Source organism: Botryllus schlosseri, chromosome 8 (genome assembly GCF_051294905.1).
Source record: "Botryllus schlosseri isolate E-star chromosome 8, Bs_hap1, whole genome shotgun sequence".
NCBI classification, from domain to species: Eukaryota; Metazoa; Chordata; class Ascidiacea; order Stolidobranchia; family Styelidae; genus Botryllus; species Botryllus schlosseri.
This window is the reverse complement of record NC_137243.1, coordinates 23065473-23088117: the sequence shown is the minus strand read 5'-3', so window position 1 is coordinate 23088117 and position 22645 is coordinate 23065473. Positions and strand designations below refer to the sequence as shown.

At 39.4% G+C, this 22645-nt stretch overlaps 1 protein-coding gene across 1 annotated transcript; it reads right to left on the bottom strand.

Moving 5' to 3' along the window:
- Window positions 1-716: 716 nt before the first annotated feature.
- LOC145445417 (uncharacterized) lies at window positions 717-22055 on the bottom strand. The gene is made up of 14 exons (XM_080323610.1): window positions 21974-22055; window positions 21842-21908; window positions 16295-16411; window positions 15756-15883; window positions 15421-15561; window positions 14279-14423; window positions 14162-14215; window positions 11632-11757; window positions 10813-10995; window positions 8136-8302; window positions 6948-7083; window positions 5453-5607; window positions 1906-2143; window positions 717-941 (listed from the first exon to the last, which is right to left on the bottom strand). Coding segments are annotated over exons 2-14 (1611 nt in total). The 5' UTR covers window positions 21861-21908; window positions 21974-22055; the 3' UTR covers window positions 717-939.
- Window positions 22056-22645: the final 590 nt, after the last annotated feature.

The window sequence follows — 22645 nt, the reverse complement described above, 5'->3', positions numbered from 1 at the left end:
GTTACGCCGAATATTTTAGGAGTCGATCAATACTTGGATTTTCGAAATCAGTGCGACAATTAGGCCTACATTTGAGTATTATCAATTATTATAAATTTCAAGGTATTTAAGATGAGTTGTGCTGTCACAGGTGAGCCTTGGTCCGTCTGTGCCTCATCTGGGTCTTACCTCTCCTTTGGCGCTTTTTTTTTCGAACGAAAAAATATGAAAATACCGTGATTTTGGGAATAAAATTGATCAAAATCCAGTCATTCATAAACATCGATAGAAGATACCAATAACCATTGTAGGGTTCACAATTTTACTTCGCTCATCCCTGACGACCTCTAAGGCACTGCCTCACTTGACTCCCCTAACCCCACGACACTGGCGTATCACACGGTGGATATATACTGGTGTAGTTGCCATTTTTGGCTCCACCTACCCATGTGAGCAGAAAAATATGCCGCAAACTACGAATCTATACTAGTGCTACCAATACGTTACTGATGTTGAATTATGACGCAACATGTATGGCTCTTTGGGAGTTACAATTGAAAATATTGGACCAATAAGGCTCTTCGGCCGGAAAAGGTCCCCAACCACTGACCTATAAGTACCATCCGTAAGTAAGTACCTATAAGTACAATCGCACACTGTAATTTCGACTTCGTTTAATTTAACGTACTGCGTGAACGGCGCATGGTAGATTACATCAAGATAATATAAACGAGCAATTACCGATTGGGTTATTTTTATTGTATGCGTACTGGCACATTTCACGTTAACTACATATAGGAAATACACGTTAATACTAGGTTTACTACAGCAATTGCGAGTGGTCATGAGTTCGATAGCATTCATCATATAAGTTCTTTGTCACTTTCCAGTGTGATCGACATTTCTATTGTTATTTCACATCTTCAATTGTAGGCATGCCATCATCTGTTCTTCGTCACTTTCTGAATGAGCAAAAGGTAAGACAAGTTATAGATTTCATATCTCCAGACCTGGGAATCCGACAGTAAAGCACCGACTGCTGAAACTACCACTTGCGAATCAATGGATATCTTCGCAGGGACAACATGGCACACAAGTGTTAGAACTCGAGTCAACTTTTTTAGATGTCTTGACTTGACTCGGCTTTTCAAAACTGAGGATTGACTCGTGGCCCGAAGCAAAATGCTCGAGTCAATTTGAAGTCATCAAGTAGTCGGTGTCGCCGAAGTCGCTCTACCTGTACACAAAAATTTCGCACCCGGGTTTCACCGAGTCTTCGTATAGGTGTCACAAATAAATTGCCCGCAAGAAAACTGATTAGAGCTTACGTTGTAGTAGACTAGTAGACTGGTAGAGTAATATAGCTACAGAGAGCAGTGTATTTGTGTTCTGTAGACTGCGCAATGCTAACCTTAATGAACCACGAGTATATGAGAACTGATATAGTGTATGGATTTATATTAGTGACCAGCAATAGGCGCATGCTTAAATTTTATTGTATGGATGTGTAGCTGAATTGTGTATTGCATCATATGAATTTGTTTGAACTTTATTATGTTTCTTATTCTATCATCTCTTTAACTTAGCGTTGCCGATGTAGAATAGCAGTTCTGCGTATATGTGAGACATACGACGCTCAGATATTCTTTACTCGATTCAGAATTAATACTGTAATACTTCTACTTCAATCATATTGAAAAAAGCAATGACTTGTGTTTCGAAATGACTTTGTGACTTGTCTCGTAACTTGACTCTACTTGACTTGACTGGACTCGAGTCACCTTCAAAAATCGAGTGGCTCGACTTGACTTGAGTCAAAATGTGCAATAAGTCGAGATTACTTGTGACTCGATGGTAGAGACTTGCATATAATGACATTGGCAAAAATGTATAGGAGGAGACATGTAGATGTTTTCACATACTCACATCGACACATTCTGCATGTCTTTGCACAGTTTCTCTTCATGAAACGTACATACGTATGACGACAATATCCCCTGCGCCTCAATCTCCTGCATCGACGGCGCCGAAGTCTATTGAAGCAAGGTTTTGTAGTGGTGGTGGTCGTCGGAGGAGTGGTCGTTGCAGTTGTCGTGGTAACAGGGCCGCTGCATTGATACATTCTTTGCAGTTGTTTGATATCTTCGGTAGAAAATCGAACTCTCTGAAAAATAAACGATATTTGGCAGATTTTTAGTTCGAAAAGCATAGGATAAATGAGTGATTCTCAACCGATTCCGCGTCAAATTTACTAGCGGTGGGGAAAATAGTTTACAACTATATTGTTAATTGCAAACCCTACGAATGCGAAGGCTTTTCTATTGCTGATCGAAATGAAGAACCACATTTAAAAATAAATTTGGAAATTCAGAACGTAGTTTAGCATATGACGCTTTCTGGCGTGATATACTTTCGACTTATCCAATGTCATGGATGGATGCATCGATAGATGGATGGATAGAGAGATGTTTAGAAGTACAAGACGTAGCGTTGTGTTTAAAACAAAATCACTTTAAAACGAACATCTTTAAAACAAGGACCTTGTTTGAAATATGTTTATTATTGCTATGACTACTATAGCTGTTGAACCGACTATTTCGAGGGTTCCAACCAACCTTAATCGTATACGTCGGCAATTTCTGGTGGTAATCGTCGGTCGTAGACTCATATAACATGTTTTTGGAAAGTACTTACACAACTATGGCATAGTTATACTACTTCAAACAAAAACTATTTTTCAAGCAAATTCTTTTAAACAACCATTTGTTTTGAATGCAACCCTAAAAACACGACTTGGTAACCTCCAACAATATCTGAAAGCTGAAGAAGACATTCTAAATTAAATTTGACGAAATTCAATAGTACAGTTCTAATAATATTTCCCGTTCTTTTTCTGGAAAACATACATGTTGAAGTATAAAAGCAAGTGTAGTAATGACTTATATTTCCCGAAAATAAAGCTACACACTATATGGCATTTTCACGGTCTGCCATATTTTAATTACAGTATACCAGTGGTTCTTAGCCTTGCCTCCAGTGCCCTCCAAGAGGCGCTGGCGATTTTGAAAGGGGTGGAAATGGTCAGGGGGGGATATGGGAGGGGGTTAGGGGGCGATATGGGGGCGCTGAAGAAAAATGGTTTCGCATTAGAGGATGTGGTAGTAGGACATATCCCTAATTAGTATTCAGAGCAAATTAACATTCCACAAAACATGCCACATCCCGAAATTTTTGGTCGCGCTACGCGACGATATTTGCTACATATATTTTCATAAATATAGTTGGTTATTATAATTCATGAAAAGCGAATTGCACGTACTTTAAGATCGCCAATTTCCCGTTAAAACACTGCCGTTACGCTTGCTAGGGTTATTTTCAACAAAATCTTTCGCATTAGGTATTATATCCCGCAGCGCACAGCGTGTGAAAATTGAAAAAGAGACACCGTATATCACTTTTGAGAGTGAGATTCCCTTGTACATTAAATAAGTTTTGAAGTTTTGTGCAAGAAATGAATAACTAAAATATACTTGTATTTGAGAGCTACAAAATTAAATCGTCAGAAGATTTCTTCATCGTATCATAAAGGATGATACTATCTAGTGTTGTGGTTCACAACCTCACATGAACGTTATGTAATATGAGTTGCTTTGTTTGGAATACATTCATGTTAAAATTAATAAATGGGTACAGTAGGCTACTAAATTCAATGTGAGCAGATATATGCATCTCATTCTCATTTGACTTATTTATTGTTTCACAAATTACTGAAGAAAAATCCAATACCAATAATTTCCACGTATTTCCAATCCCAGATGTTAACACGATATGGTTCGAACCACAGGGTATGAGACCGTATCACATTGTTGATATAACAACCTGGAATTGATCCTGAATATACCACACACAATTATTATATGGTTTATTATAGTCGAATGGTCCTCGAGCGCGATTGAAGCGCGAAATACTTCCAATACCAAAGTCCCGAAAAGACCGACTGGACTTTGACTTCTTACCAGGACCGAAACTGCTGCAAACCAAACCCCCAATCGGTGAGATCGAAGGTGCCCTAAATTATGTCGGTCAATCAACATAAATTACACATCATGTTTTGACGACTCTCCCACGGAAGAATACTCATAATTATAGAAAATAGAAATAGGCAATTCGGTGTCGGCCATTACCACGCCACGATGCACGAAACATATGAAGTTCCTGTCAATATGGGACTCCGAGAAGTGTGTCAAAAAGAACGTCAGCTAGAAAACCTTAGCCGAGTAGGATTGCCCTTATGTTGACAATAAACTTCGATGTATATATGTGTAGTTGTACCTAGGTACTTGAACCGCTCGTGCCGAATTATCATGTCCTCGCCCAGTGCACCCCACAGGACAAATAACATCCATCAGAGAAAATTATTTGCCAGTGAAAAAATACCAATTTGGAATCGTGTGCTTACTTTAGTTTAATACGTTTATGCGTTTCAATATCTTTTGAATATATAGCGGACAAGAAAGTAATAAAATAAGAATATGTAACGAATTGATTGTACCAACGGTCACGCCCGAATATGTTCAATTATTAATTACGTGTCCTTCATTTTCCAATACAACAGCTCACTCAGCGCTACTGGTAAATCTAATTACGTGGGCTCAAAGTATAAAAAGTTTATAGCGACATATATATGCAATTGCCACCTATTCATTCATGAATTATAGAAAATTTTAGCGCCTAGGCTGACCAGGTCACACGAACTTTGCTGACCATCAAAATTACGAGACGGGGTTCTTGGGGGTGAAGCCCCCAAGAGCTTGATTTATCACGCTATGGGTGCGCAAGACAGTCGTTTTTAGGGGGTAACGCAGTGCTATTGCGGCCCTTCCATTTACCCATTGTCTTTATTACAGTCCTTACAATATGAGGTGGGGGAGCTGGAGCACGATAATTTTTGAAAGGGGCGCTGGAGGGAAAAAAGGCTAAGAACCACTGCCGTATACCAATCGCGCAAAGTCTTTTGCTCTTTCCTAATTGCTCTTCGACTGAACTAGGGGTCTTCTAATATATAAATATGGGGGAGGGCGCCATGCCATGATATTCTATAAAATAGGGCGTTCGAGTAAGCAAAGAATTAGTATGTCTATTGCATTTCTATATCAATACTATCATTTACATCCCATGGTGTGGACGACTACTTATTCTGTCAAATATTGATACCTCCTGCAATGCATCAATGTGGATCAAGATCTCTACACCTTCCGCATACCTCAATTTACAGCTTTTGACGGTCCATGTGAACGATTTACGATCGTTTTGACAACTACTTACTTATTTAAGTAGATTTAAAGTCAGTCCGTTCTACTTCTACTTCAAGTAGTTTTAGGTTGCTTATGAAAGAAGTACTTCTACTCGTACTTGAGTAGTTTTCTTGACTACTTTAACCACCTCTGGTATTATGTTAATCTATGATGGCTACCTGGCCCAATTCCATCGAAGGATCACTTCTGGCTTGAATGGTATCCTGGTTATTACGCGAGAAATCTTTGTTCCCGTAGTGCATAACAGAATCGAAGTCATAGGGTGAGCCGAAGTCTCTGGTGTCATCACGTTTCTCGAAGTTATTCTCGTATCCTGGAAAGGAATGTAGGTTCTTGTAAGCTGTGAGAGATATTGAAACACTACAGTGGGAAAGTTGAATGGATAGGCTATAGGTTGACGTTGTTCTCAGTTATGTTTTGATCCAGTTCAACGACTGCAGCCAGCAAGTAATACGCAGACGCTTATTGCATACGTCAATTATGTTATTTAGCCTCAAACGTTCATGAAACCAATCCTAATTTTTATTGATTCGGCATGGCTATTTCCCGCATATAGTCAATTTAGTCGAAAGGCTTTCGAGCGTCCCAAAACATCGTCTAACAAAGCGCCCTTTTATCACACCTGAACTACTTTACAAAAGTCAGGGATCAATTTGTACGAAAAGGGATGGTTTTCAATACCACTTAAACATACTGTTAGCTGAAATAATTCAACAGGGGCACATTTAGAATGGACAAGTTTCCAGCAATAAAGTTCCGCCATAAAAATCAATAATTTTGCGAATCCAGGAGTAGCTTCCTTTACCATCCTAAAACAAGATCCCCCCTAAATATTACAAATTGTCCTCAAAGTGGAGAGGGGTATTCCTCCAGCTGTAAAACACTGTTATTAGATATTTCGAATTCATCATCGTGGCAACTGCTAAGCTTATTCTACAGTTCGTTAAAGGCAAAGGATAAGACATTCTCCTCGAAAATAGACGGACCAGCAGAGATGACATATATGTAGGCCTATATATATATACATGAGATTTACTCTTCGAGATTGAACTGTCTTTCGTACGGTCACGGTTGCCGGTAACGATGATTGAATGAGTCAAATGTGCTTTCTCCCGTATCAAATCGAACACGTCACTTGAATGTGTCAAGCGTGAAAATTAATTCTTTTTTATGGACATAAAGTCCTTTAAACAATGTCATTTGCATATAGAACGCGACATTGATAAGTTATATGACCTATCGAGTATGGCGAATGAATATAAGTTAATGTCGTTTAAATTTGACCCCCTAAAAATGATGTTTATGTGGGATGGCGAAGGTCGCCGTACTGTTTCTCTTTCGGTGTGTGGAAAGATTCAATACCGAAGTTCGTCGCTTCGCAAGTCCTTAAAGACCTTTTGAACGCGACGCACATTGTTTCTGAGGATGGATGATCAGGATCACGTATCATATAACGCGATATGACAAGGCTCTATACCACTATTTTGTTGGTGATTTTTGAATTGCAATCGAATTAGCTACATTTTAAAGCCGGAATGAAATCTTCATTCGTCAATCTGTCTTCGTCATCAGGCTTCTAGGAAATGCATTCGTAATATTCACGTCTTTGAATTCGTGATATCACGCAACTGATACTGTTTATTCGAGATTCACCTGATATGATGTTCTGCGGAAAAATGATCACATAATCATCGCGATCTTTCCGGCTTTGCTCGTGCCAAAATCCCAACGCATGGAGCGCTTCGTGTTGTATGATTCCTCTGTATTGGCATCCGTCACCAATCGAGATCTAAGACATAAAAATCTTTTTTCCTAGACAATACGGGCTCATAGCAATATCATATTAGTGGAGTATATGATGGCGCTTGCTGCAAAATCTCATCTTTACGATTACAACCGAACCCAGCAATTATCGTCATAAGAACGTAATATATACACTATAATTTCACATCTAAATTGAAAAAGTTGGGCGCTTGTCCACGAAACGTCAAAATTGTAATTGATTTTGAAACTTAGAATACATGGTCTACTTTCGACTCACAGTGCTGCAAGTGTTGTCGAGACTGTTTCAAAATAGCCTACAACTAGTTTATTACCATAGGTAGCGTTGCATTTAAAACAAAAATCAATATAAAGCAAACATTTTCCTTTTTAACGCCATGACGTCACGGATATTCAAATGTGACGTCATAGTGGATTGACATCGGCAATTGAAAATATAGGGTAAATATAGCTCCTTTAACGAAATGTATACACTATTGCTGTTGAGCCGACTATTTTGAGGGCTCCAACCATCCCATATCAATATACGTCTGCTATATCGGGTGATAATTGTCCGTAGGCCCATACCACGTGTTTTTGGAAAGTATTTACATAATTATGACATGATTTCAACTAAAAAAAACGCCATTGTGTTTTAAGGCTTTTTGGGCCGCTGTTTTAAAACACCGCTTTTTTCAATGCAACCCTTACCATAGTTATATGTGAAAGCTTTCTCGTTGTCTTTCGAAAGCACCCTGTGGCGATATTTGACAGTATAATAAAGGCTATAGCAATCGGTTAAGTGACATTTCTTTCAAAGGAAACCAAACGGAAACTCCAATAGAACCACGTATAGCGCGCACCAATATCAATATGACAGAATTAAATGAAGTTCGAATGTATGTTTTTGGTTGCATTTATTCATTGTAATTATATTTAAGTTTGTTTTCATTTTTTAGGGTTAGCCGATCTGCAAATTTGTTCTGTCTGAAGCTCAAAAAGGTTGAGAACCGCTGTCATAGGTCAGTTTCCAACATTCTATTTTCGCTCATACTAATAGGAATGTTTTATGAAAATTACCTCTTGCCCGCCTGACGCTCGCTTAATGTTTCCGACGTACGAGTAGCAACCAGAATCTCTGATAAATCTTATGTAGTATTGCTGATTTGTCCTTTCTCGGAATCGCAAGCATGACGCGTCTTCGATTTCTTGCAATGCCGGAGGGATAGCTTGTCTTGCAGCGCTCGCTACAGAGAATAAATGTTTATGACGTTTATACGGCGGCGGTAAACATAATGTAAATAAAAAGGTGCATGATTTCCTGGATCTGCGTGTACTTCTTTGTCAGCTTTGAGAAATATATGGATGATAAAACCTACTATCCTAGGGTTACAATAAGTCTTGCTTTACAGCAGGGAAGGTCAATTATTTTCTCCGCGGGCCAAATGAGAATGATAAATATGTTGGCGGGCCGAGTGAAAAATTTTAGCTATATTCTCCAGGGTATTTTAATTTTATTTGTAAATTACATTCCTAATAAATGCTGCTCAGTGAATGAGTTGATATTAAGTAATGAGAAAGTGACGGTTAATTAAAAAATATCTATTTGCTGTCATGATTCGTAACATAGGTAAACATGATACATTTTTGCTTTCTTAAAACCTCTATCCGTGTTCTTCTATTATGAATTTAAAACAGTGGTTCCAAAACTTTTCCAGGCACTCCTCTTTTTATGATAGTGAACAATTTCTAGCCCCCCCCCCCTTATCATGATATCACAAAATATTAAAAAGTGCAGCCGGAATGCTAATAATCCCAATAGATAGTTTGATAGCATGGAAGATTATGGCTTGTCAATGAGAGAATTGTGACATATATAAAGTCGGACAATACACAAAGTAACAACTATAAGCTGGGGTATATCGCGCGGAGTGCGATAATTTTTTTCAATAAACTTCTCGGCTTCGCGCCACCCTTCTGATGTTATCACGTCTCCCAGTTTGAGAACCACTGCACTGACATGTATATGTAATAGTACAAAGCTTATTTTCTTGGTCGCTGCCTTCCGAGCAGTGTGAAACTTAAATAAACTTGATGTTGAGCGAAGCTTGCAGTTTTTCTGAACTTCGCCCTCCCTTGACCGAGTGTTTTTTCGTGTTTTTGTCATAAGACCGACTTTTGTTAAAATTCTTAATCTTAGCGACATGCTCGGCAAAAACTGAAAGGACCGGTTTACCCTTGTTTCCAGTTTGGTGTATTTATATAGTGTTCTAAATTCTAAACCTAAATCTTCTTTGAATTTCAGTTTTCGGCTTTCTTTTTTGGGCATGACCAATAATCCTTTATGTGTGCTGATAGATATGTTATGAGTCATATAACAATCGCAAGCACTGATTGACCTGTTTTACGAATTAGGAATTGGGAAACATATCATCTAACAAATTGAATCTCATACCGTATAATGCGTAATTTGACAATGGCAACAAGGAAGGTTTGAACTAAACTATATGGAAAGAGCGATTTCTTTTGTCTTCAATTGCTACTCATACTTTGCCACGTTGCCTTTATTTTGAATCTGGACTGCGCATGCGTACGTAGGTACGTAGGTACGTAGGCAGCGTTATCGTGGCATAGAAATGAACATACTTCAAAGTAAACGAATTTCCTTTTCATTTGATACAGCCAGTTTTAGTCATTCAAAAAGCAAGTTTTATGTTTTGATTTCCAATGAGCCTTTTGCAGGCCGTACAGAATAGCTTCGCGGGCCGCACTTTGCCCAGGCCTGCTTTACAGCCTTTACAGCTAGGATTATGGACAGAGTCAACTGAAAAGCGGCATAACTGACATCAAATAGTTAATACGGGCGTTTGAGCGGGTCATTCGGGAGTCGAATAGAGACGACCTTTTTTTAATTAACGTAAAAAGTGGGTAAATCGTAAGTCGGGTCGAAGTAATGACCTTTTTTTAGTCAAAACCACAAACTTAATGTTAAAAGTGGGTAATCGGGAGTCGAGTAAGGGTGATGTCCTTTTTTTTAGTCAACACCACAAGATTAGAAAATACTACAAAATCAACTGTTTTCAATTTCGCTCGACTAACTTGTATGATTTGGTAAAAATGTCCTCCTCTCCCGATCACAAAATATGGTAACCCTCTATGTCAGGGATGGGCAACATACGGCCCGCGACGGTTTCCCGTCTTACGTGATAATGTGGCCCGCGGCCCCGTACAGTCTGCCGAGATCCCTATTACTTGCTTAAATGTCAAATTTTAGTGACTGTAGAGTAGAGCTTACGCGTAAGTTCGTCGAAGCGAGAAGACTTGCATTGCGGGCATTTACCATGTACTCAACCCTAATGAATTGATATAATGGTAAATTAGGGGTACCGGGCTTATCTAAAGCCTTGAAATCCTAATTAAGGATTGCACCGTGTGTTAATTGATCTGAGAGAAGCAGACATGGCGGAGCCTGTATGAAAATGCTGTTCTCAAATCCACATTGTATTCGTCATTATCGGCGAGAACGGCTTTGAAGTGACATTGCTGTCGGTAATATACATTCATTTAATATTATTGTTTCCTTGTATATGTGGATAAATGGGAAAATAATGCATCGATTCAGCAATCCGGCCAGCCAAGTACTCAATTTACCTATATCCTGCCCGCTTACTGGAGAAGTTGCCCGCCACTGCTCTATGCTATCCCATCCATAAATTGCTATAGTTACGTGGTAGCCGCGATGTGATATTGAACTCACTCAAGCTTCCGTCGAATACGTACGGAATGATGTAGTTGTCGCCTGACGGATAGTCAACCCAACGATCGTCATCATCCGCGATACCTCCTCGCATAATTCCGTAAGGATCTTTTCGAATCCCGTATGCGATTTCGGCAGCTTCCATCGTTGATGAATCGATGAGGATATCCCCTTCCAGCATGACTGTTTGAAAAGTACAACTTCAATATTGTTGGCATAGACAGGATGAAGTCAATAAGATATCTACAAAATGCTAATCTCGAAGTACTGATTCCGCACATAGGGTCGATAGCATATGTGGCTGTTTCCGTCCTTTTTTACTGCCATCGTGATGCAGCGAATGATATGACGCTGAAATCCAAGGAGTTGTATCCATAGATATTGCGATTACTGTGAACACAGGTATTGGCAAGAATACTCGTGGGGTAAAATCTACAATACTGAGGCTCGTTTGTAGACCGATCAATAACGAGGGTTCGCATACTTCTTAATATTTATCACATCTGTATCAGACATGGCGATCTTTATAATTCTATTATTAGACTAATTAAAACGAAATAAAGGCGCTACGATTCTAATTTCATCTGCAAATTGCTTCTATGCTCAAATTTCATTTCCAAACTAATTTATATCTTTCCTGAAAATGTAACAGGAGAGCCGTATGATGAGAAGCGAGCCAAGCTTGGCTCGCAGAATCAAATTTCAAATACATTGTGTAGTTATAATTCTAAGTCTAATCTAATTTAAAACAGATTAAAAGTCTCTAGCTGTCACAGTAAGATCCGACTCGAAATGCCTCGACTCTGAAACACAATTTACCTGAGTTTGTTCTGTCACAAGCACACCTCTTACAACCATACTCGTCTTCCAGGTATACGAGACAAGTAATATCGCACACGACGGGCCGACAGTCATCTTCTTCACTCATCTCGTCCGATTCTATTTCTGCAGCAAATCAATAGTTTGGTTTTCAATATTGCAGATATCTCATGCTAAAATCGCGCCCGGCGTCCACTCAAATAATTACCGATCTAGTGATTGCATGTAGTATTTTCGGGATCAAATGAAACCGTCGGGTTCGCGCCAAACGTAAACGCCCCGATTTCACCAGTGAATTAATTTTGTTCGGTAACATATCGAGAACATTACAACAGTTCCTAACTTTAAACTGTACTGCATTCAAAGCAATTGATATAATAAAACGTATAAGTCAGTTCGTTGGACTAAAAATTCAATAGAATCATTCTTTATGGTACGACGAGGAAAAAAACGTATAGTTTAATTCAGGGGTGTCAAACTGGAATGGCGTGGTGGGCTAGATTCAAACCTTCAAATCGCTCGCGGGCCACACCAGTTAAATTATTCCAGAATGTTATCTCATGCCCTTTATTTTCCCTTGAATATTATATTATCAGGTAAATATATAGTGAATCCTATATTTATCGTTACTATATTTTGGAAATGTGAAAATAGGACGACACTTTTTCAAAATTTTCCGACTTGCAATTCCGGGGTAAGATCCGGCATAAATAGTAAGTTTTAACCGACTTTGTGGTTGGGAAATCAACTTTACGGCTCAGCTCCAGGAAATAGTCGGTGGAGAGTTACTTCAGTGCTGATTTACTGTATATCCCTCGAATTTTACCCTATATTTAAACAAAATTCTCAAATAAGAGGATAAAATCTCATAAAAGTGGACCTTTGGGTGTTCTCCGAGGACACTGTAAAAACAGAGGACAAATCAGGTTGAGAGCGAACGTTTGATAACTTTAAACTAGAGTGACACACCAACACCGTAGTTGGGTGATAATTAATGGGGCCTATGGCCATGGACATGCTCGACATTTGCTGTCTTGAGTGATTGTTTGATGGAAGTATTTCCTACCAAAATCTCAACATTTGGTAAAATTGTGCTGCGTGATATAGGCATATTTCAATATAATCAGAACAGATGAATCGTCTGGCCGGCTGGATGCGGCCCGCGGGTCGTATGTTTGACATCCCTGGTTTTATTTTCATTATTGCCAAATGCTGCAAATCATTTCTACTGTGCAAAGGGCTCTCATTCTCAAAAGTGGTGTAGTGCTAGCTGCTAGGGTTACCATACGTCCTCTTTTAAAAGGATTTGTCTTCTTTTTGACATGTTTGAAAGTGAAAGAAGACGCCCAAATGTCCACTTTTTTGAGAATTAGTACTCTTTTTGGTAACTTTAGGTTAAATGTACGCAAAAATTCGAATGTGATATAGGAAATCAGTACTCAAGTATATATCGGTCTGGCGCGTCTTTTGGGAGTTATGCCAGGAAGTTGACCATTTTGGTTAGTCAACCAACGGAAAATTCAATGGAAGTTTATGTATTTCTTAAGTCGAGTCAGAAAAATGACTTTTCTCTATTTTCAGTCGCCTAACTATGAACTCGCAATAAATTGAGCAATCTCGTGGATTTTACTCCAGTATTTGCCGTCTGGAAATTTTCAGTCCTCTTTCCCAATTCCCAAAATATGGTAAGCCTATATAGTGTCTCAATGCCCGATTTCGACACGCCAATCTGGTGTGTTGGGGGTATTCATTTCGACACAAAGATATGCGCATGAAGCACGTAGCTCTCATTTCACAAGAAATGTGATATCCACCTCATTTACAGAGAGACTGCATACATCGTTGGAATATTTCGAGAAAGCGCGACGAAAAACTGTAAGATTTTATGCATTTTGTCAGGAGTAAACTTGCAACAACGAATTAGAAATAAATAGAAGTATAGTCCTACAATATAATTATATATTTACGTGAGTACTAATACACAATCAAAATCATGTTATTATTCACCGAGTGTTTCCGTTTCCTTCCAAATTCAAATCGATCTCGGGGGACGCTGGAGCCAAGGTTGAGAACGATCAGTTGAGAATAAATAACTCATAAGCTGCATATTCATGCAAGGGGATACATCGCATACAGAAAGTAATATATTAAAGATAATGAAAGACGCTCGCATCATATAAATTGCCCATTCGACCTACACCCTAGGACAGTGGTTCTCAAACTTTCTTGACACGCCCTCCTTTATGACAGTGAAATATTTCGTGCCCGCCTTATCGTCATATCACAAAATGCAACGAGAGTGCTAGCAATCCCAACGGGTGGCTAGTTGGGTGGCATGACTGTTGATGGGAGTATTCTCCAATATGAAATTCGGACTATACACAGAGCAAAGACCATGAATTAAAGGTAAATAGCGAAAAGCGCAATTTTTTTTCTTCAGTCAACCGCAGCTTCGCGCCCCCCTTCGAATGCTTTGACGCCCCCCAGTTTGAGAACCACTGCCCAAGAACGTATCTCGGCAATTTCTTACCTTCCATCAAGAAATCAGTGTCCATGCTCATGGGTGGTTCAAGAGCAGCATACCCTGAATATTGCATACATTCATTTCAAGGGGGGTTTAGAAGTAACTCCGTAACGGTAGACGTACTTTGTTTCTTGCACGAGTAGAAGTTGATCCTGAAGCATGGTCTTGATTCGTAAGACTTGGGAACGATTCTGATGAATGTAGCTGTGATTGGCGGAGCAAACTTATTTTCTTTTGTGGTCCGTTCATTCACGTTTCCATAAAACACCTAGAAATATAATATAATTCATTTATATATACTTGTTACTGTTACTGCATAATATCAGTCCATAAAATACTATTGAAATATATTGACTATCAATCAGTGTTGGGATGACTCGTGTCACTTTGCAAAAATGACCCAAATTGACTTGACTCGGCGTATCATAATGTGGATTGACTCGTGACCGGGAGCAAAATTTACGAGTCACTTTCAAGTCATCAAATAATTGGTGTCGATAAAAATCACTCTATCGTGCATGTGTTCGGATTGTGCGCGAAAACCTGGTGTAACCTGTGAGAGCAATCAATCATTCAATGACCGCGCGCTTTACGGAGTCTCCATTTTTCTATCACAAATAAATTGACCGCATACGAAGTGATCGGGGATTACAGCCTACGTTGACGTAAACTAATAATCAAGTAGCAAAATATATATCCCTGGTCTATAAACTGCTCATTATGCTCTGTTCCAACCTTAACCAAACCTTTTGTTTGATTTAAATAGAATTTGAATGTAATTCATAAACGTTTATAATAGTCGTCATATCAATTCGTTACTACTTTCTGGGGTTATATTCTCTTTTCCAGTTTGGCTAATAATTGTACACTGAGTTTACACATCTACTTCCGTAGTTTAGCAGCTCTACGTATATATGAGAGATACAGTGCCTTTTTTCTATGTTCGGTCCTCGATTCGAAATAAATGACCGCTTAATCTGTATTTCGAACGGCTACCAAAATGTACTGACGTGATCATACCTCGTACTTTGCAAAAGCAACTTGACTTGAATTGTGAATTGACTGTTGACTTGAATTGACTTAACTCGAGTCACCACCAAATCAAGTAACTTGACCTGATTCTAATCACATTCACACACCAATTGACTTGACTTGACACGGGTCAAATTGCGCAATGACTCGAGATGACTTATGACTCCAAGGTAGTGACTTGATCGCAAAACTGCTAACTATATAGGCCTACGTGGATTCTAATACCTAACTACCTCGCCAGCCGCTGCATTCCTGGCTCGCGATAGCTCGTTGCTGTCGTCACCATACCAGACTTCTAATTCCTTCACCCAAGCATCTGGTTCCGATGCCCTGATGGTAAATCCTGCTAATTTGATTGGTCGGCGAAAGATTACCTGCAAAATGATTGAGAAACGCTTGATTTCAAAATCCTATATCATTTGTGATACCATATGTCAGAGACCTCACACAACGTCTGTACGCTGGAGGCTCTACCTGTATATCATGAGTCGGTGTATAATGCCGCAAAAACATCAAGGACAAAACATACATAACGTCCTTTCCTTCCCTCCCATTTTAGACGACTTACTTCAAATTTGTCATCTGCCGTCTCTCCGCACCATTGATACTCTTGTTGATACACCACCTCTCTGTCGGGAAGCGATTGCAACACGGAGTAAGCGGTTCCTTCTTCAACTTTATGCCATCCCTTGCATGCTGAGAAAATAATCAGACCGGCTGTGAGACATGCTAAGGTTGTGACCGAGTCACAAGGTTCCGAGTCACAAGTCAATCCAACTATTATAGTTTCGACTCGAGTCAAGGCGAGTCAATTGCAATTCACTACCGAGTCAGGTACGAGTCCAAGTCAGGCAGCAACGGGTTCAGTCCAAGTCATAATGTTTACTGTAAGGTATTGAGTTCAGTGAAGGGTGATATCAATGACCTTGGATTCATAATATACTCTTTTTCTCACTTGAAACGTGCTTATAGAAACAGATAAAAGACCGTTTCTGGACCTAGTTTTTCCATTATCGGTCCTGACATACGAAACTTGAATAAGTCATATAAAATGTGTCCAGTTGTATGACTTAATACTGTACTGTTTAAAGAAATATATTTGGTTACCGTAACAGTCGTTGATTTCTTGCTCCGATACGCCATCCACTATTTCCCCGTCTGAAATTCTCTTGCATACGTCTTTCGCTATCGATAGACCGCTCAGTCCCAACACCAGCAATAAACCTGAGTGATACATTTCGTGAATTGTAATAAATAGGGCGATGTTTTGGACCTGAAAAACCGAAGATTTTGACCAAAAGAAACAAAATGTTGTCGTTTTTAACTAACAAAACCTAATTTTGACAAAATTGGGCCTCGTGTATGTAAATTAGGAGTTTTCGCACACAATGTTAGAATTGTACGACATATCTTCATAACTGGTTGGATCTGTCTGTCTTTACCAAGTACTTTAGCTTGGAAAAATCTTTTTGACTTGAGAACTGACGAATTTTTCATTGAAAAACTTTATTTTAACGGAATCTGGACCCATGATCTGAACCTATAATCTGGACTACGCATTATGGTAGTAATAAATAAAAGTTGTTGTAGTGCAACAATGAAAGATACCTTCCTACATTCTTGGGTAGAAAGTGTATGTCCTCACTATGTAACTTGCCAAGAATAGAGAAGCAACGTTCAACAGCAGCAGTTGTTGGCTGGCAACACTGAAGTTGTGCGCACACTGCTGATGACACACCCTGCTGCTACATTCTGACAATGCACATTACAATTTTTAATCGTGCGCTTCTTCATATAGGAACCAATGCCCACACAGTCTTGCTTCAGTTAGGATATTGCGGTGCATGTCACCATGTCAACCTATATGTTTCATTTGACAGTTTACGATTCATAACGAGCAGACAATGGGCCGTCTAAAACGGTTGGCTTATAACGGTGGTCTGGCCTATAAAGTAGGCTGCAAGCTGTACATAGGGCTGTTCAAAAATAACTTTTTTTCCTGATTCCAGCCATTCACTGATTAAATTGTCAGGTTGCCACAACAAAGGCTGCACACCAAATTTGGTTCAATTCGAACATGTCTAAGCGTCCGCAGAGCCAATTAAAATTTTTAATTTACTACGTAAAATTTAAAAAAAAAATTTCAAATTTTTCTCTCAACCCCATGAAATTGTTGAGCTGTCTTCAGAGACGATGCAAAAAAAATTTGACTCAATTCGGACTAGTAGAAGTGGAGTTATTGGAGTTTTTCGTTGATAATTCTCGGATTATCCACCAATCAAGGATAATTGGAGAATTATCAACGAAAAACTCCAATAACTCCACTTCTACTAGTCCGAATTGAGTCAAATTTTTTTTGCATCGTCTCTGAAGACAGCTCAACAATTTCATGGGGTTGACAGAAACATTTGTAATTTTTTTTTTCAATTTTCCTGTATAAATTTAAAATTTTAATTGGATCCGCGGAGCCCTATACTTGTTAGAATTGAACCAAATTTGGTGTGCAGCATTTTTTAAGGTAACCTGACAATTTAATCACTGAATGGCTGGAATCCGAAAAAAAAAAGTTATTTTTGAACAGCCCTAGGGTACAATGTCTAATGATGAGTTCACCGACAGTGCAAACATCTACGTTACAAATGAAATGCAGGTTGCATATTGACATATTCTAGAGCAGTGGTTCTCAACCTTTTTGTCTTCATTTCCCACTTCAGATTTATTCCGAGCCTTCATTGCCCACCTGGACCGTAACAGCACTTCGTCAGTCCCCCCCATAAAAAACGTTGGTCTTGGGCTCCTCACAGGGTGATAAACCCAACTTCCGGGGGCCACGCCCCCTAGAACCCCGTCAGTCCCCCTGAGCCTGTACGCTTTTCCCCCGTTACGTATCAGCTACATTGAGTCTACTAAACGCGCGAAGCGCAAAAAATTTATAAAATTCATGTTTGAATCGGTCAATATGATCGGGAATTGCATATGTTTTGCTATCAATTTTTTATCCCCTCTCTGCTCACGTATTCGGATTTACCAGTAGAGCTAAGTGAGGTGTGTTGGAAAAGGTAAGACTCCTAAATAAGTATTAAACATCTTGGTATATTGACTTCGTTACATTATGCATGCTATTTCGTGACCTCCTATATCTGCTATTTCAAAAGATATGTAAATCGCCAAAACTAAAAGGCCACACGATTTCAAATTGGTATTGCTTTACTGGCAAATGGTTTGTTCTCTGGGGTTCAGATCGACAAGACAGGAACATTCGGCGCCAGCCATTAAGCCGCCCATGGACAATTAAACATATATGTATATTGTATATATATCGAAGTTTTCTATCACCACAAGGGCATTCCTTCTCGGCCAAGCTCTTCTCACTGCTGATCGTTCTGGCACACTTCTCGGAGTCGTATGTTACATGGCCATGGCGTCAAGGTGCAGTAATGGCCGACGCCGAAGAGTCCATTTCTATAAATTCTACCTATTTTTGTGGGGAAAGGGTACCCAATAATAAAGATATTCGGCAACATTAAATCGCAGCGTAAAAATATTTGGAAAAAGTGGCATAAATTTCCCAAAAAATACTCTATAATCTATTTTAATTCACGAAATAATTCCCTTCGAGCTCGCCCCCCCCCCCTCGCCAATAACTTCAACATAAAACGTATTGTGAACAGATACCAGTATCGCTCAAAATTTCGAGGAAGCGTTGTTTCAGGTCAAACTAGTCGTGCTGGATGCGTTTGTGACAGTGCCGGCTCGTCCTATAGGGCAACTGGGGCATTGCCCCACCTACAATTCGGTTCAATAACAATTATTTACCATTTATAGATGCACAACAATCAATATGTACCGAAATCACAGCGAAACCCGCATTATTCTTGTGCTTTCGCTTGTAAATGCCCATACCTAGCGAAGTCTCTGCGAAAATCGAATTCTCTTCTGTGTTTTTGCTTTGTGAATGCCTAGCCGAGGCTTGCCCCGGTAGCGCTAATAGCAAGCTTTCACTGTCTATTCTCTCAAAGCCGCGCACAATAAAGAAACGGTGATTTACTCTCTCCTATTCATAACATTACCGAGCAAGTGGGGCAACCTGCCTGGTTGCCCTTAAGGTGTGATGTAACAATCGTGTATATATCTGAACTCGCTTACAGTCATATGCAGTGGCGGCTCGTGATAATATCGGGTGGTGGGGCAAGGGGTGTACGCGATTTTAATTGTCTAAATGACGTCACAATAGTGTATTGCGACGTGAAAATGTGTTGTCACACACAGTTTGTACGGGGTATATACATTAAGCATGGTAAACAAGACTTGCATTTCAAATTATTCGAAAGAAAATATCAAGTACAGTTGTTCATACCTGCATATTTTAACGTTTGTATCAGCAGGCCTAAAGCGATTTTTCAACCATAGGAATTTTAAAAGTTCACTAGTGGTTACTACTTCGGAAAAAGATGTATTAGAATATCAACAAGTCAACTCGAGCCGAGCAATGTCGACTATCGGGTAATATCGAGACACCGTTTGCAGTAGACCACATGCTTCAGGTCACGATACGATACCCAATTTTGGTCGAACTAGAGACACTGTCCCCTGGCACCAGCAATGTAAAAGTGTATAACATGGCGTCCTTATCCTCGCTTATACGTCAGCCTTTCATTTTTTATCGCAATACGTTGGGAAAAGGTAAGAGTGCGCTTTCCTCCCGTGTACGATTAGATCAATGGACAATTTCCAGGCTGATAAGAGCCGAGTCTTGCCTAAAAACGCTGAATTTTGCGTAAAAATATTGAGGAGTAGGCTGATCAATTGATCAGCTGTTAGCCGTCATCGAAAACGAACTAGCTCACGCGCTTGACATCGGGTTGTCAGAAAATGGCTTGAAGGCCACAATTTCACGGTGAAATTGGCATTGGAGAATATAAAATAAAGTAAATATTTGAATGCAAACCGAGAATCTTAGTAAACTGTTTCATGAAATCATCATCTCATCTCCTATATCAGTATGAAACACAGTTAAAATTAGCACAGACCAACGCCGGCTTTTGCGTGAAATCCGCAATGTGGTAGTCAGCGTTAGGCCAACCACACTCGACCTCGATAATGAAATCAATGCCCTAATCATTGAGTGTCAACCTCGGGACTTGGCACAGCGTTCGATACTGAAATCAAGATATACCGTCCAAAAGCTCAAGACGGATATAGGTATGGAGCATCGTTAAAATCGATACAGACCAATACCGGTATTGCGTAAAATCTGTTAGTGATAAATGGCGAGTCAGCTATCACTCGACTTAGGAAACGAAATTACCACCCACATAGTTCAGTGATAAACTTTAAACTTGGTACAGTGATCGATACTAACACTACGACCAACTAAGCCAAATGTCATGACCGATCTCGGTATGGAACATCGTCAAAATCAATGGAGACCAATACCTGCTTTTGAGTAAAATCTGTTTGCGATACATGACGGATCAGCACACAGTCAACTATGGAAACGAAATTACTACCCTACACTTTGAGTAGCAACCCTGAAGCTTGGAGCAGTGGTAAATACGACCTTCACGACATAACATACCAAGTTTCAAGAATTATCATGGAGCGAAAGATCGTCAAAATCGACCTATACCAACAAAGGTCGACTCAACGCACATGACGGTAAGCGAGTTCAGATATAGACACGATTGTTACATCACACCTTAAGGGCACCCAGGCTGGTTGCCCCACTTGCTCGGTAATTTTATGAATAGGAGAGAGTAAATCACCGTTTCTTTATTGTGCGTGGCTTTGAGAGAATAGACAGTGAAAGTTTGCTATTAGCGCTACCGGGGCAAGCCTCGGCTAGGCATTCACAAAGCGAAAACACAGAAGAGAATTCGATTTTCGCAGAGACTTCGCTAGGTATCAGAGATGAGCAATGAGCATGGATTAGGATTAGGTTTTGAAAAAACAGGATTTGCGAAATTTTGTCGGATTTGGATTAGACATTTTTATCAGAACGGATTAGGATTTGGATTGGATTTACCTATTTTCTTGGAGATTGAAATGTCGTGTGGCGAATCGCGACAAACTTTATTCAGATCAGTTATTAATGTAATTATGGTTACTTAGTTATCTTGAATCAAGTGAATCGTTGGTTGTGAAAGAAAATTTTCGAATCCCTCCATTGCATAAATTAGTATTTTTTCTGAATTTCCAGTTGGAATCGGATTAGGATTGGACATGGACTGGAATCTGAAAAAGTTACGGATTAGGATTTGGATTTGGATTTGAAGGTTCGGATTTGGATTGGATTAGGACATAGAAATTTCAAATCCGCTCATCTCTGCTAGGTATGGGCATTTACAAGCGAAAGCACAAGAATAATGCGGGTTTCGCTGTGATTTCGGTATATATTGATTTTTGTGCATCTATAAATGGTAAATAATTGTTATTGAACCTAATTTTAGGTGGGGCAATGCCCCAGTTGCCCTATAGGACGAGCCGCCACTGCATTTGGGCGACAATTGCAAGCAGTGAAACCGAAAAAGCATTTGCAACGATCAAAACTCTAGTCATGAAAGGATGAAAATATACGAACATATCATAATATGATTCCTAATAATTGGTCATCCTAATGAAGAAGGACTATTACATCTAATTAGCGGCACCTACGAGCATATTGAAGCTTCATGGTGTAAACAGTCTTCGGCAGAGTGGAGTCCCGTGAAAATTTAATATCCTGGACAGAAAAATATTTATCTTTATACTTTTGTACCCACGAATATAGGATGGTCATTTTCTCACCTGTCACGATGTATTCGTCCCCCAGTTACAATACATCTGTACTGATTCTGCATGACGTACGGAACTATTTATAGTCTTCGGACAAGGTACCAATATCCTATAATTTTAAAGTAAATACACATTCCTTTCACTTGACACGTCATACTCATAAGATGACCTAATGCTGTACCTTTCCATATACAAGCTGCTACAAGACAAATGAAAACAGTATGTTTCATCGTACATCCATTCTGACGGTTTATATAGTGATTAATAGTGATAGTTTATCGACGTTTTGGGCTGCTAAAGTGGTCAGACTGTACGTTAGAAAAACTTGCTGAGGATATGATTTATTAGAGAGCTTTTTCACATATGCTCACATTCTTTGTAGTACGCACATATATGACAGGAAACAGGAATAGTGAATATGGATGCCAAGCCGGTGTGATTATACTAATGACTTATTCATGTGTTTTCTTAACATCCTGAGAGATAGCGGGTTGTTACGAATAGCGGAAATCACAGCAGTCTTAAAACAAAATGTTTGTATATTTCTTTTTCCGTCATTATTATGTATCATCATCTTCTTTGATCTTAGCTGCGAGTTCTCAAACCCATGCATAAATGCCGAAGTCCGATCCGGAGCAGAATCGAGAATTATAACAATGTGTAGTCTGATTCTAGAAATGGTGC

Bases quoted from the DNA above. Each gene is read 5' to 3' on its own strand.
- LOC145445417 (XM_080323610.1), bottom strand. The intron at 14,216-14,278 runs GTACGTCTACCG...TGCAATATTCAG, and splicing joins CTACTCGTGCAAGAAACAAA to GGTATGCTGCTCTTGAACCA. The intron at 2,144-5,452 runs GTAGCCATCATA...TTTATTTTTCAG, and splicing joins CTTCGATGGAATTGGGCCAG to AGAGTTCGATTTTCTACCGA.